The sequence below is a fragment of the Empidonax traillii genome, unplaced genomic scaffold (genome assembly GCF_003031625.1).
Source record: "Empidonax traillii isolate 1590-97213 ecotype Southwest subspecies unplaced genomic scaffold, ASM303162v1 scaffold144:size1428860, whole genome shotgun sequence".
Taxonomy (NCBI): Eukaryota; Metazoa; Chordata; class Aves; order Passeriformes; family Tyrannidae; genus Empidonax; species Empidonax traillii.
Window position 1 is genome coordinate 79,369 of NW_020955337.1, and position 14,203 is coordinate 93,571.

The window sequence follows — 14,203 nt, forward strand, 5'->3', positions numbered from 1 at the left end:
TAAACAGCACAAATGCAGAGAAAATTCCTCGAAAATAAAAGCACAGAACTGCGTTAAAGCACTTTTAAATAAACAGAACAGCAGTTAGAATTAATATCGTACTCCAAACAAACTACAGAGCAAACACTAGTTAAAAATGGTAGACCTAATTGAGTCTGGATGGTCCCCTTTACAGACCTAATGCAATGATTAACTATGCATCTGGTAGCATGTCAAGTCCTTTTTGTGTGCCTATCTGATAGTGAAGTGAAAGGGCATGGACAGTGTCCAGTCCCAGCAAGCAAATCATTTGGAAGCAGTCATAGCCATAGATCAAAGATTTTTCACTCTATCCAGAGTCTATTTAAGCACACCAACCCAGCCCCTTGTTGCAGACAAAACCAGTTAGAAAATAAGAAAGACTCCTTGGGATACAAAGATAATAAAGGAAGATAGAAGTAGAAAATGAAGAAAAGAAACAGACTGGCAGAACCTTGATTTCCATAGGCCAAGACAGCTGGTTTACATCCTAGTTTTATTTCAGATGCTTAAAGAAAAGGAACAATTTCCATCTCTTAGATCACCAAATATTATTTCAATTAAGCTATGCAGATGGCTTCTATACATTATTTGAGCCAATACAGTTTCCCCGTTCCAGCACCAGGAGAGGGTACCTTGAATTACTTTGCACACGGGTTTTACCTAATTCGTTAGAAAATTAAAAAGAGAGCAGCTTATTAACATGAAGAAGTTATTTTGAAATAAGATATGCACAGCAAGATATAAAATAGGAGTAGCTATCATTTGATTCTCTCATTAGAAGTAGCAACATAACCCCTGCAATGATTTTATAACTAGTAATATACTACTTTTATGTCAACATAGCACTTTCAAAGGATAAAATTCCAATACTACAAAGTACAATATTCAGAAAAGCAGAGGATTCTAACTGTGCCTTTAATTTGAGTAAGGGAACAGTTAGAATGCTGTTCAAACCGGATTTTTTTATTATTATTTTATAAAAATTGCATGCCTTTTCTGTCAGATCTAAAATCAAAAGAAAATAATCTTAAAATACAGGGAGGAGAGAGAGAAAGTCGCTATATTTCATGCTGGTCACCAGTGCTATTGAGAAGATTGAGCCCCCTCTGTTCCCTCCACCCACAACACCCTTTCCTTTTATAAACTGCCCTCATAGAAACTCGCTGAAAGGTTGTAACCTGTACAGTGGTTGGTGAGAGTCAGAGGATTTCACATTGCTCTATGCGATATTTGAGAAAGCACTTTTAAAAACATAAGCTTATAAACAAGAAGCTTTCACTTCTGGAGCTAGAAATAGACATTCCAAAAGGGCATAGTGTAGAGAATTTTCGGTTAACTTACACACGTGCTTAATCTTGACTAGGCTGCATGAAGATTTTTATCTCTAAAATAGTTGCCTAACCAACAAAACCACACAGGCTATTCTTTGTTGGCATGATCAGCCACATGCACAGAGAGGTGAACATCTAAGGCATTAAACATAGTGATCATCTGCAGCCACTGACAGGAAGAAAAGCTGTGTCCAAACGCCTTCAAATTAATCTTTTTTTTTTTTCATTTCCTAAACATGAATTTAGCTTCTAATATCTTTTTATTTTTCATATTTTTAAAGAAGTGCTGATTTAGCCTTATAGCCTTTTTAAGAACCAGACAAGACATTATCTCTTTAGTCCACCATGTATTTTTCTCAAGCAAGTAAGTGTTATTGAATTCACTTGGAGGTCAAGCTGATAAAATCCTGGCATGTCACATGCTCTCATACTTTTTAAAAGTTATGCTATTAATGTAAGTAATCAATTATTATAAATAAAGACCAGCCAACATATATGAATTCAGTTATTTCTAATGGATGAAACAGCATGCACCCACCCCAACTGTATCCAAACAAAAGGTCCACGTGACATTTTAACAAGAAGAAAATTCTACGAAAGCACTAAAATTATTCCTTCTTATTGCACATGTCTGCCTTTCTCTGACTGCCAACTTACTAAACGCAACTTTACAAAACAGGACTTGGTATTCAAAACAGTCTACAGCTAAAAGAAGTCACCATTAGTCACCATGAGAAAAGAGAAGATGCTATCTTTAACATGAGGTTCGAGGCATTAGAGAAAGCCCTCAAATTGCTTATGGTTAAAGACCAGATTATGAATACATTCACATTTCAGGACCGAACGGGAAAGTAAAAATAAGCTACTTAAAGGAGTAGTTGGTAGCCTTCTCTTTCCCACTGAAGAAATGAAAGTTAGGGGAGACTTAAAAACATTTATAAATTATTTTACTACAATACCATTCAACCTTCACGGGAAAAAAGGTACCAGATTTATGCAACACTCTTAGCTGATGAGATGCATTAATTACATGTGCAGAAATGAAATAATCTTTTCTCCTTCAGTATGTGCCATCAACTAACTCCATACACACAGACCTTCGAACAGATCAGCAGACAGCAAAGCCAAGCCATGACTTTCAAGAAAAGGTACACACTGTACACAGCTGAAGGTAAAAGGAATTTCATCTGTCAAACCCACAGCAGCATTTGCTGTAACTATTAACCCGGTTTTGCTGTGGAGAAACACAATGTGCATTACTGAATCATTTCTTTTCAAATCCATACATTCCCTGCAGCAGTTCAAGCTTCATCAGCGGTGCAGGAATGTACGAAAATGACAGGCAAAGGGCACTAGCTCTTTTCCCATACTGTTCTTCTATAAATGGAAGCAGAGTCCTACAAAGCACTTAAAGCTGAGAATGTTTGAAGACTGATCTCCAGGAAAAAAATAATACAATGCTAGGTTCCACGAGCAGATTAATTACTCCATTTTCTGCAAAACTCTTTCCATTAAATGAGAGGACAGAGAGGAAACTAACTAGTAGAAAATAATGGAATGCTATCTGGGTCTGATCTACAAAACTGCCATGAGCGAAGCATATATATATATACACATACATATTTCATACGCTACTCTTAAAAATACTTCTTATCCCTTTTGGGAGCACCTGTTCCTGAATTCACTTTTCCCCCTCACTTTCACCAAGGGAGAGAAAAAGGGCAGATTTGGCAGAAATCCTTTAATAGCCTCAAGTCAAATTGATTAAAACTCTGATTTGCCTTAAATATTACACCTTATATCAGCAGCATGTTACAGAAACCTTAAAATACAACATTCAGAATAAAAAGCCTGTGAAATATGTAACACATGCCACACTGATAGGCGGGATACACAATGAAATGCAAGAATACTATATCACAACACAGCAAGAAACTTGTGTGCTTATTGCTAAAACTCTGAGCTGTTTTCTTCTTCTGTTGTTTTAAGGGTTAATGCAAACACATAGCGTTCTCTTGGGGGGGGAGGGGGTTAGGGAAGAAAGAAAGAAAGAGAGAAAAAGTCTTTGCAAATTTAATAGCAGCCCTTCGCTGCTACTTTGCCATCCCCAGCGTGAAGAAAATACCGTGGCACGTACCATGCCTGCACGCCTGGATTTACACCAGCCCGAGGTCCCCGCTGTACCGAGCGGGAGGGGGCAGGAGGAGCCAAGGCAAGAGCAAACACTGCACACCGAGTCCCCTTTCCAGTATCTTTTTACAGAAGCCCTCGCTAACAAAACACTATAGCTCCAGGCAGCGGCATGCTGATGTTGGCACTGCTTAAACCAAACAAACACGATGTTTAACAGTCAAATAAAACGTCCCGCAGCCTCCCTAATGAATTTGTCAAGGACCATCAGATCACCCCCGCCCCTGCCTCATTAACTCAAGTATGATGAGACGGATTATAACGAGGGAATACAGATCAATCGGTCTGAAGACTTCAAGTGGCTTTTAGCCCTGAGAGTTTCCCTCTCTGCGGCACACACACGCACACGGTCCTTTTAATGGAATACAGTATCTCCTGCTGCTGGAGGGGATGCCACTTCGTTTTATACACCATCAAGGAGCTGCTGATGGACTTCTACACTAACATACATAAAAGCAGAGGTGACAAGGGCTCTTCAATTATAGCCTCCTCGGATCCTGTTCCCCCTTCAATTATTCATCCCGGCGAGAGCAAATTCCGCCACAGATGAAGCTTGGTCTTAATGCAGTGCGGCCACAAACGCCCAGACACGGGAGAGAAGGGTTTCACGTGCATTATTTGCTGGAAGTGTTTAAGTTTATTGCTCAAATGATGTTTCTAATTAGCGTCGGGGCAATAAATTAAAGTCAGCTTTTGTTTAGCTGATTTATTATTTACTAGAGCTTCAACCTCAGGCGGGAAAATTGGTAATGAATTGTTTTAAATCTGAACACCAGTAACGCTACATCATTAGACACCTTATCGCGGGCGGGGGTGGGGGGGAAGGTGGTGTGGGAGGGGAATCGTTCCTTCCTTCTGCTTTAATCCCTGAAAACAGGAACGCGCATCCCCCCACCCTTGCCTGGGCCGCCTGACGGCTCCGACATCTCCTCCGCGGATGCGGGAAACCCCAGGGCTGCAGGAAGCGAGACGCCGCGGAGCTTTCCTGCCCCACCACTGCTCGGAGGGTCGAGGTGCAGAGCCCCCGCCGGACCGGCGGCGAGTGAGCCTCTGCCCGCCCCGGGAGCTTCGACGGGGCGTGTGAAAGAGATTCGTAGCCCTAAATAACTTTTCAACTGCCGGAGGGCGTCCGGAGCCGAGGCGTAGGACCCTCGCTGCTCCGCCCGGCCGGCTGAGCCGCCAAGAGAAGCTCCGCGCAGGCGATGCCCGCCCGGTGCTGCCGACAGCGCCTCCGGGGCCTCTGAGAACCCCGAGCGGCCTCGGGGAGGCGGCAGGTCCGCCGGCACTTACCCGCGCCCCGGGGCGGACAGCCCCGCTCCGGCCCGCGCATCCCCGGGACGCCGAGAGACCGTGCGAGCAGCGGCGCCAGCGCCTCTGCGAGCCAGCGACTCTGCCCCCGTGGCAGCCTGGCCCCTCTCCCCCATCCCTTTGAAGCTGCTCTCCTCGGAGCCTTCCCTGGGCTCGTCTCCCTCCCGATGGGGCCGGGCCCGGCGGGGACACCTGACACCGCCGCCCGCCCGGGCCCCGCCAGCACCGGGCACAGACCCCCGTCCCCGGGCGCAGACTGCCCCGGCGGCACGGAGGGAGATCGGGGAACCGATCCTCTCCTCGCGGAGCCGCACCGGCGCCGGGCACGGCCGTACTTCTTCCAGCGGTACGGTCGGTAACAAGACATGGTTCTAATTTAAACGCGAACAGAAAACAGACGGCGATATTTTCTTTATTAAAATCAGCCAGCTGCGGCGAAAGGAGGGAAGAACAAGGCGAGCCCCACCGCTGCGAGCGGGTTAACGGGAGGCTCCACAGGGAGCAGTGCATCGCGTCCCGCACGGTCCCGCTCCCGGAGGTGCTCCTGGCAGGGCTGCGAGAGTCCAAGGGAGGGCACAGCCCCCAGGGACACGCGCACCCGTGGCCCGAGTACAGAAGATGTGGAAATTGCCCTCCTGCCAGCCTAAGTTCCCGCAGGAGAAGCAGTTCTAGCTGCTCTGCAGCAGGTACTGCCCGAGGGCTCCCTCCGAACTGACGTGACGGAGCTACGGCTTTATGTACGAATTATTCAATATTCTTATTAATACAAACTTGCATAAAATATCGTTTCCTTTCGAATAACTCAATCCCGCGCTTTAGGAGGATGAGCAGAACTTTACGGCACGAGATTCATCTAAATTAAGGTGACTGGGGGCAGTAAAACAAGGTGCTTGCCACGACGCCCCGGCGACGCTCTCACTTTCACTGCTGCAAGCCCGGCATTAGGCGGAATAAGATTTATGCCTGCGGTGAAGCACCGTCCCGCCTCTCTCCCGCTTTCCCCGCACACACCGGCGCTGCCGCGGGGGTCCCCTCGCAGCGGGCGGAGGGAGCAAGCGCGCTCACCTCACCCACCCTTCACTTGCCTACACAGCGAAGTAGCAGAGGGAGCTTTTTTCCCAACCCGCTCAGACCCTCCCCCACCACATCCCATCCCGTCCCGTCCCGGCTCCAAGGTCGGCCGATCCCGGGAGCGCGGAGCGGACGGGGCGCGCCCCTTTCCCCGCCGCCGGGGGCCGGGGGCGCGCGGGCGCGTGGTGCGCGCGCCCCCGCGGCGCCGTGCCCGCCGCCCGCCGCGATTGGCCGCGCCGCTGACAGCTCGGCGGCGATTGGCGGCGCGGCCCCGCCCCGCGCCCGCGCCGCGGCCCCATTCATAAAGTACAGCGGGCGGCGGCACCGCCGCCGACACACACGGAGGGACCGGGAGAGACGCGGGCACACGGCGCGGCAGCAGGAGAGGCGCGGAGAGCGGGAGCCTCGGCGCGCACCTTCGGGGGTGGGGAGGGGGAGGAGAAGCCATCCCACGCGCGGCAGCTACGCCCTCCTCCCGCTCAGGATAAAACACGGTCTTGTGCAAAGAAAACAAAACAAAACAACAACAACAAAAAAAAACCCAACCAACAACGTCAGCAACTCTCTAATACATCTCTCTCACAACAATCCATATAGAGCTGCAGGACAGGAATGAGAGATCACAGACCAAGTGCACACGTCTGCGCGTAGAGACAGCCACAGAGCCGGGTTCAGCCTACGCCTCCAGCAGGAAAAGGGAAATCAACAACACCCCCTGACAGTCTGAGCGAGCGGCAGCCAAACTCATGCACATCTCTGGCGGTGCCACGGACTGAAAGAGAGAGAGAGAGAGGCAGACAGACTAATAGACAGAGAGTTCACTCTTCCGCTGTGGGCATTGCTTGCATTCTTCTCCTCCCGCACCGTGTGCGGTTTTAAACTTCGCCGCCGACCGGCTTTTCATCGGGGACCTTCTGCGAGTCCTGGGGAAGTTTGTTTGCTGTTTTGTTGGGTTTTTTTTCATGAACTATTGAAAGAGCATTTTCGTCGCTGCGTGGGGTGGGGGTGGGCGCCTGAGCGCAGGGGCAGCGCGGACTTCCCTGCCCCCATCGCCGTCCAAAAGTTTGCGCTCCGGGAGCCCGCGAGGGCTGCCCGCCGCTCCGGCACCGGCACCGCCGCCGCCCAGCCCGCACCGTCCCGCTGCTGCTGCTGCTCCTCCTCTTCGCCGGGGCAGCGCTGGGCTTCGCTCCTTTGTGCTTCGCCGCCCTCCCCGATTTCTTTAATTGCTCTCCCTGGCGCGCCGCTGCCGCCTTCTTCCCGGAGGCGGTGGGGGTCTGCGACTTGGCTGGTGCCCTCCGCAAAGCTGCAGCCACCGCTAAAGCATTGGATCCCTCAACGTACTGCGAGAGCCCGGTGTACAGCCCGGACCTGTGCCCCAACATGATCGCCGCGCAGGCCAAGCTGGTCTACCAGCTCAACAAATACTACACGGAGCGCTGCCAGGCGCGCAAGGCGGCCATCGCCAAGACCATCCGGGAGGTGTGCAAGGTCGTGTCGGACGTGCTGAAGGAGGTGGAGGTGCAGGAACCCCGTTTCATCAGCTCCCTGAGCGAGATCGACGCCCGCTACGAGGGGCTGGAGGTGATCTCGCCCACCGAGTTCGAGGTGGTGCTCTACCTCAACCAGATGGGCGTCTTCAACTTTGTGGACGACGGCTCCCTGCCGGGCTGCGCCGTGCTCAAGCTGAGCGACGGCCGCAAGCGCAGCATGTCCCTCTGGGTGGAGTTCATCACCGCCTCGGGCTACCTGTCCGCCCGTAAGATTCGCTCCCGCTTCCAGACGCTGGTGGCCCAGGCCGTGGACAAGTGCAGCTACCGGGACGTGGTGAAGATGATCGCGGACACCAGCGAGGTGAAGCTCCGCATCCGGGAGCGGTACGTGGTGCAGATCACGCCCGCCTTCAAGTGCACCGGGATCTGGCCGCGCAGCGCGGCGCAGTGGCCCATGCCCCACATCCCCTGGCCCGGCCCCAACCGGGTGGCGGAGGTGAAGGCGGAGGGCTTCAACCTGCTCTCCAAGGAGTGCTACTCGCTGACGGGCAAGCAGAGCTCGGCCGAGAGCGACGCCTGGGTGCTGCAGTTCGGCGAGGCCGAGAACCGGCTGCTGATGGGCGGCTGCCGGAACAAGTGCCTCTCGGTGCTGAAGACACTGCGCGACCGGCATCTGGAGCTGCCCGGGCAGCCCCTCAACAACTACCACATGAAGACGCTGCTGCTGTACGAGTGCGAGAAGCACCCGCGGGAGACCGACTGGGACGAGGCGTGCCTGGGGGACCGGCTGAACGGCATCCTCCTGCAGCTCATCTCCTGCCTGCAGTGCCGGCGCTGCCCCCACTACTTCCTGCCCAACCTAGACCTCTTTCAGGGCAAACCCCACTCGGCCCTGGAAAGCGCTGCCAAACAGACCTGGAGGCTAGCCAGAGAAATCCTCACCAATCCCAAAAGCCTCGACAAGCTATAGGGTTAACACCCCCGCGCACAAAAACTCGCCCTCCGTAAACAACAACAGCGCCTAAAAAACTTTTTATTTAACGCGAACGACGACGGAAAGAGGCGGCGAAAGACAAGCGCCCCCCGCCACCCCCTCCACCCACCTGCAGCTCGGCCTTTAAAAACTTGCCGACGGTTTTCCCGGCGTAAGCTCTCAACGCCTTGCACGGAAGAAAGGAAGAGCCTCTCCTCCTGTCCTCCAATGTGAATTTTTAAAAAGTCACAAAAAGAAGCTATCGGACTTTTGCAACTTCAAAACGAAACCCGAAAGGTACATTTTCCAATCCATGTATAGTCCTTTTCTTATGCTCTCTTGTTTGCCTGAATGTTGTCACCAAGTGAAAATTATTTAACTATATGTACAAATCTCCCTTTAAAAAAGTTTTACTGATGTTAAATGTATTTCGGTGCCAAGGTCAGATTATGTGCCCCACAACTGACTTGTTGCAAATAGTAATAAAAATATTACTTTAACTTTAAGCTGAGTTTTCGTGAATGGTTCTTAAATTCAGGCAAGTAGATTCTTTCTGAACCTCAGAAGTAAATTTTTTAATAGAAACGAAAACATGAGATGTAAAGATAGTCTAAACGCGACACCTCGCCCAAGCCTTAGCTTGGCATATTGACTGACGTTTTCCAAACTTCTCTTTAGTTTCAATCTACCAAAAGAAAAAAAAAAATCTTCTATATTCTGTAGTTCAGAATGTGACAACATCTGCTCTATTTCTAGTACCTTAAACTTCCATTCTAAATCTTGTGAATATATGGAACATCGCTCAGCAGCTCGCCACAGTCCAGTCAGAATTAGAGCATGCCATTTCCTACCCTACAGTCGTCACCTTTAATTTTTTTCCTTAACATTTTTTTCCTTTTATTTCTCCCCAGTAAATTTCAAGCGCTGCATTTTGTTTTAAAAATTCACTGCTGTTTGCTTTCGCTTCCCAGAGCGAACGCGGTACCCATTTGACTTTGACACGAGGGAGGTATAGATCTACCCTGAATAATTAATGCGATTTAGAGTAACCGGTCGATATTTTTTTTAAACAAACATTTGTTTTCCCCAGATTTTTAAGTACAGCATAAAATCGCACCTCAGTATAGTCAGACGAGGAGATAAGCAGGAACCCGTCAGGAAACCACCCGTTCCTACATCGGCACCCAGGCGCTTTCTGCCCGTCCACTTCCCCGCCCGAGTTCCCGCTCCCAAAGCCAAAGAAAATCTGCCTGATTCCCCGTAGCGATTTCCCTTTAAGCTTGCTAAGGACGACTTGGAAATACTGGCAGGATTTTTAACGAGAACGCATTGCTAAGCTTTAAAAACGTAAGCACTGCCCGCTCGAGCCGCCCGAAAGATCGCCGGCTCGGAGCATTTCGAGCAACTTTTCATGTCCTTTCGGGAGCGGGGTGGGGGGGAGGTAAAAATATGTAAGTTCTTGCCCCAAAAGACTACTTTCGTTTCTTTTTGGACGGATCCAGAAAGAAATAACCATTCAAACACGAGCTGCTTTTGCCTTTAAGTTAAAACCGAAATTATCCCTGGCGGCAGCAGCCCGGGAGATGGAGCGGGGTGCGCGGGGGCCATCCTGCCCGGTGGCGGGCGGGCACCGCGGCCCCGCCGCCGCATCTCCGGCCTCTCCAGCCCCGGCTGAGCTCCACAAGTCTCTTGTTGGAGTCATCAGAGCGCCTTCCCCCAGCGCTGATCCTGGATCACCTGGCAAAATGGGATTAGCCCACGGGGCTACCCCTTTCCTTCCCATAACAGCCCGGAGCTCGCGAGTAAACTGTGATCGTATCGCCGCCGATGCTATCGCTACCTAAGGCAGGTTTTCCTTCAGGAACTTGTCACAATGTTTTCTTTTCGGTAGTTTAGACAAATATACAGGGAACTTAAATTTATCAAACAGATTAAGCCTCATTAATTAAGCAGGCCTGCTGAGCTACAGCGGATTAGTTATTTAGGGTTTGATTTTTTTTGTGTGGGTTTTTTTTGTTGGTTTGTTTTTGGTGTGTGGTTTTTGTTTTTTTTTTTTTTTAATTTTTTTTATTTCCAAGGGGCATTTTCTATAGCAGCTCCAGTCACCGCTATCAAGGTATATTGGCTTCAGCAAAGGGTGGGGCAGGGAGGCGTTAATGCTTGAAAACAAGCTGCTTTGTAACCTTACTTGGTTTTTAAGATATATTCAGATTTTATTTTTAGCCCGCCTCCCCCCCGACATTTTAAAAAAGGTCTTTTTTAAGACCTCCAGCTAAAGTTAATGTCGCAAGCAGAATCTAAGAGGTATAGCCAGTATTTCATGTAACCAACTTCTCCTTTTATAATAACCCAAATAAAATCTCTCAGATACAGAATAAAAGATACAGTCAAGCCAAATCAGAATGCCTGCTCACAGTTCAGAAAAAAAACCAAACCAAACCAAACCAAAAAGAAACACTAGCAAATACTTAAAAACAGCAGAAAAGAAAGGAGGCTGCATATATGTTGTATGCCAATGCTCCCATAAAACATGTAACAGGAATGGTAAGAATTAGTAACTGTACTCAAACACCCTATGTGCTAAACATGGGAAAAAATGCAGAATCATTCAGATCTGTAAGGTTTTTCTCATGCTAATGCATTACAAAGTAGAACATTTAGATGGAAAATAGTAATATAATAACATATCAAACTGACTGTACAGTTTACACTTATATCCTTTTCACTATTGTTTTTTAGTGGTTTTTGTTTGTGGTTTTTTTTTTTTTTTTTAGTTAAACATATTGGAAAGAGTAAGTATTTCAAACTTTTAAGCACTATCTCATACTTGAAATAATTTCCAATATATATAAAAAATACTTCAGGACCAAAATAAAAGTTAAATCTCATTTATGATATCTCATAAAAATCACAATTCTAGTTAATTAATTATATTAAAATCCAGTTCTAACAATTTGAGAGCATTGCTTTTCAAAATAAATTTACTCCTTGATAGGATTTGATAATCTCAGCTTTCCAACCCAGTGCCATTTTTAATACAGATACGAGCAATTTACTCAGTAGGAACAAAGAACTGAACTAGATGCTTAACACACAAGCTATTCTCTGCAGACAATCAGAAAACCACTACTTCTTCCAATAGTAGCCTTCACAAAGAAATTATCACCTGGTTTAATATTAAGCAGGTATTTAAAAAACCAAGAGCCATGACTGTGCTTAAGTTGGGATGCGGGAATATTTACCATTTGCCTCATACTTTTGAAATGCTGCTGTGATACCGTAGAAAACATTCAAGTGCACCCTTACTAAGCTAATCACACAGTATACTTCCTTGGAAATTGGAATTTTACCGAAGGTTACTAATTTTAAACAAAAGCAAATCAGAGCAAGTAAAGTTTGTGGAAAAATTAGCAAGTCAGTTCAGAAACGTATTTCAGGAGGGCAATTATGTTTTCTACTTAGGCACAATAAATAATAACAGGCCCTGTGAAATCTGCTATAGAATAATACGACAGAAGCATGGAAAACTTAGGAGAGTAGGAAGTTTAGCGCTATGTTACACTGCCATCATATAAAATCAGGAAAGTAAAACAAAGCATTTGGGCTAAAAGCCTCCTTGAACTTTCCAGTATTCACACAGGCCTGTGATTCAAGATGTCTTTATTTAAGAGGTCTCCCTGGAGCTTTATTCACAGCAAGCTAATTAACATTCAAGTAGGGGCAAACTGTGGGAGGGGGAGAAAAAGGAGAAGGAAAGGAGGTGTCACCTACGTGAAGTTCAGTAACATATATGGTCAGTCACAAAGTTATTAAAGCAGCAACACTGCAGACCAATAGAGGTAAAGGAAGTCGAGTGAAGAATTAAAGGTCTTGGGTAATTTGTCATCATCTCTCAGAGCTCAGGGTCAATGATCTCTTACCTTTGGGTCGATTTTCTTAAAACTAGGATCTTCTTCATCCACCTCAAAGTAGAGCTCAGAAAGAGTGATGGAAAGAGTGCCTTTCACTACTACTGAGGGTGCCACAAGCTGAGCTGGCGTGCTGAGGGCAACCGGACCTGCCAGAGCGGGAAAACACCAACAATGTTCAAACCGAAAAGAACGCGAGTGCAAATTATTCGCTTTTCAAGCCAAGAACATTAAAATAAAGCAAAGAGCATAGCTCTTCCTTCGACAGCAAAACTCTTTTTATCCTGGAAAAGAACATATGTGATAGATTTGCAGTGTCTCTGTGCTGCTGAACACTGAAGCAGCTACAACTGCAAACTTTTGCATACATTATACAGAGCTGGCTCTAGCATGGCAGTATTTAGCTTTTACTCAGACATGTTTTTCCTTCTGAGAAACTTCGAGACTTTGCATGCCTTCTGTTATATGCAGTACAGAGAGTGCACACACGAACGCTTGAAATCTTACTGTCTGATGTGTTCTTTAGTTACCAGAAAGTTTCCACGGCTTTTCACAGAGATGAACGTAGCAGTCAAAGCTCAAAGTTGTCTAACTGCAAAGTGTTCCCTCATGGATGGTAGAAATCTATTGTTAAGGTTACACAATGTTATAGAGCCTAAAGTAAAATGTTTTAAAGATGCTTTTGATTCCACTTTAAATATTGTTCAAGGAATCCATACAGTGTTAGTGTAGCTTGGGGACTGTGGGAGTAAACAGCTGGAGGGTTGGTTTCCAACTGAATGAATTTTTATTGGAATAATCACATCTCCACAGGGCTTATCACAGGGACAAATCAGACTACTACTGAAAACAATAGGTTCAGCATAGATCTGACAATGCAGAACCTATTATATAAACTAACACATACGGAAAGAAAACAGGTTAGGTTTGTCATCCAGCTGATTAAGAGGTAAGGAAATGAAGTTACTCGGCTGCAGTATTATCTGACTTTTGTAAAACAGTGGAAGAAATTAAATTGACAAAGACAATTCTGTTTTAATAAAGCATCTATAAATGAGGTACACACGTTCAGGTAATCAACGTGAGAATAACTGACAAAAAATTCAGATGAATTGTCATTTCCATCGATTGTTAGGAGGGTGATGGTCCTTAATCTCACATCAATCTCAATGTGTGCCACTAGGACAAAAGAAGAGATGCTCTGCTGAGATCAGTGCAGCTTTGCCCTCTATTCCCAATGTACAAATACATTGTGTTTGCAGATGGGCATGAGATAGCTGTGGAACTGCCATGATTTCCCAAAGCTCACCCCCACAAATGGATGAAATAAGCAGCTATGTGTTCTTTTGCTGTCTCCCTTTGCCCCCTGTACATTAGCATGTAATCCAGAGGAGAAATAACATTTTTTCAATCACTCGCAGACATTCAATTACAGGGCAAGCAGACAGCTGCAGAAGATGGGGCAGTCCAGGTCCTGTAGAAGACCCCTGACAATTTCCACTTCATTTCTAACCCACACCACTTTATTAGTGAGGATTACTTCTTAATCCTATTGCCATTGTCAAGATTATATAATTAAACTCCCCTTTCACCTCTATTACAGTATGAATGTATTACTCGAACCAATGAATGAATAATAGAAGGAAACATGGAGAAGGCTGTTGAGAAGGAATCTCATTGTAGGATAGGAAAAATAAAGATACATATACAAAGAAAATGCCATTGCATGGTTCTCCTGTTAGTTTATGTTACTTAACTCTTCCTACACAGGTTTTTTTTATTCATTATGCTGCATTTTTAACTTTGGTTTGTTTTTTTTTTTTTTTTTAAAAAAAAAAAGGGAGTGGAATGCAGTTCATGGATAAGCAAAATGCCAATAAATAATCACTTTCAGCATTTTCAGTGAATTAT

General features: G+C 46.6%; 2 protein-coding genes across 2 annotated transcripts in view; one reads left to right on the top strand and one right to left on the bottom strand.

Annotated features, from left to right (window-relative positions):
• The window catches only part of LOC114057739 (lipopolysaccharide-responsive and beige-like anchor protein), a gene marked incomplete at its 3' end in the record, with an annotated part of 305,157 nt that overhangs the window by 70,785 nt on the left and 220,169 nt on the right, over positions 1-14,203 (bottom strand). Inside the window, exon 40 of the mRNA XM_027884383.1 lies at positions 12,305-12,441. Within this exon, the coding sequence (XP_027740184.1) occupies positions 12,305-12,441 (137 nt within the window). The remainder of the gene's footprint in view (positions 1-12,304; positions 12,442-14,203) is intronic.
• On the top strand, positions 6,273-8,960 carry LOC114057748 (protein mab-21-like 2). Its single transcript, XM_027884401.1, has one exon. The coding sequence runs from the start codon at positions 7,302-7,304 to the stop codon at positions 8,379-8,381; it is 1,080 nt and encodes a 359-aa protein (XP_027740202.1). The 5' UTR covers positions 6,273-7,301; the 3' UTR covers positions 8,382-8,960.

Bases quoted from the DNA above. Each gene is read 5' to 3' on its own strand.
- LOC114057748 (XM_027884401.1), top strand. From the start codon at position 7,302: ATGATCGCCGCGCAGGCCAAGCTGGTCTACCAGCTCAACAAATACTAC.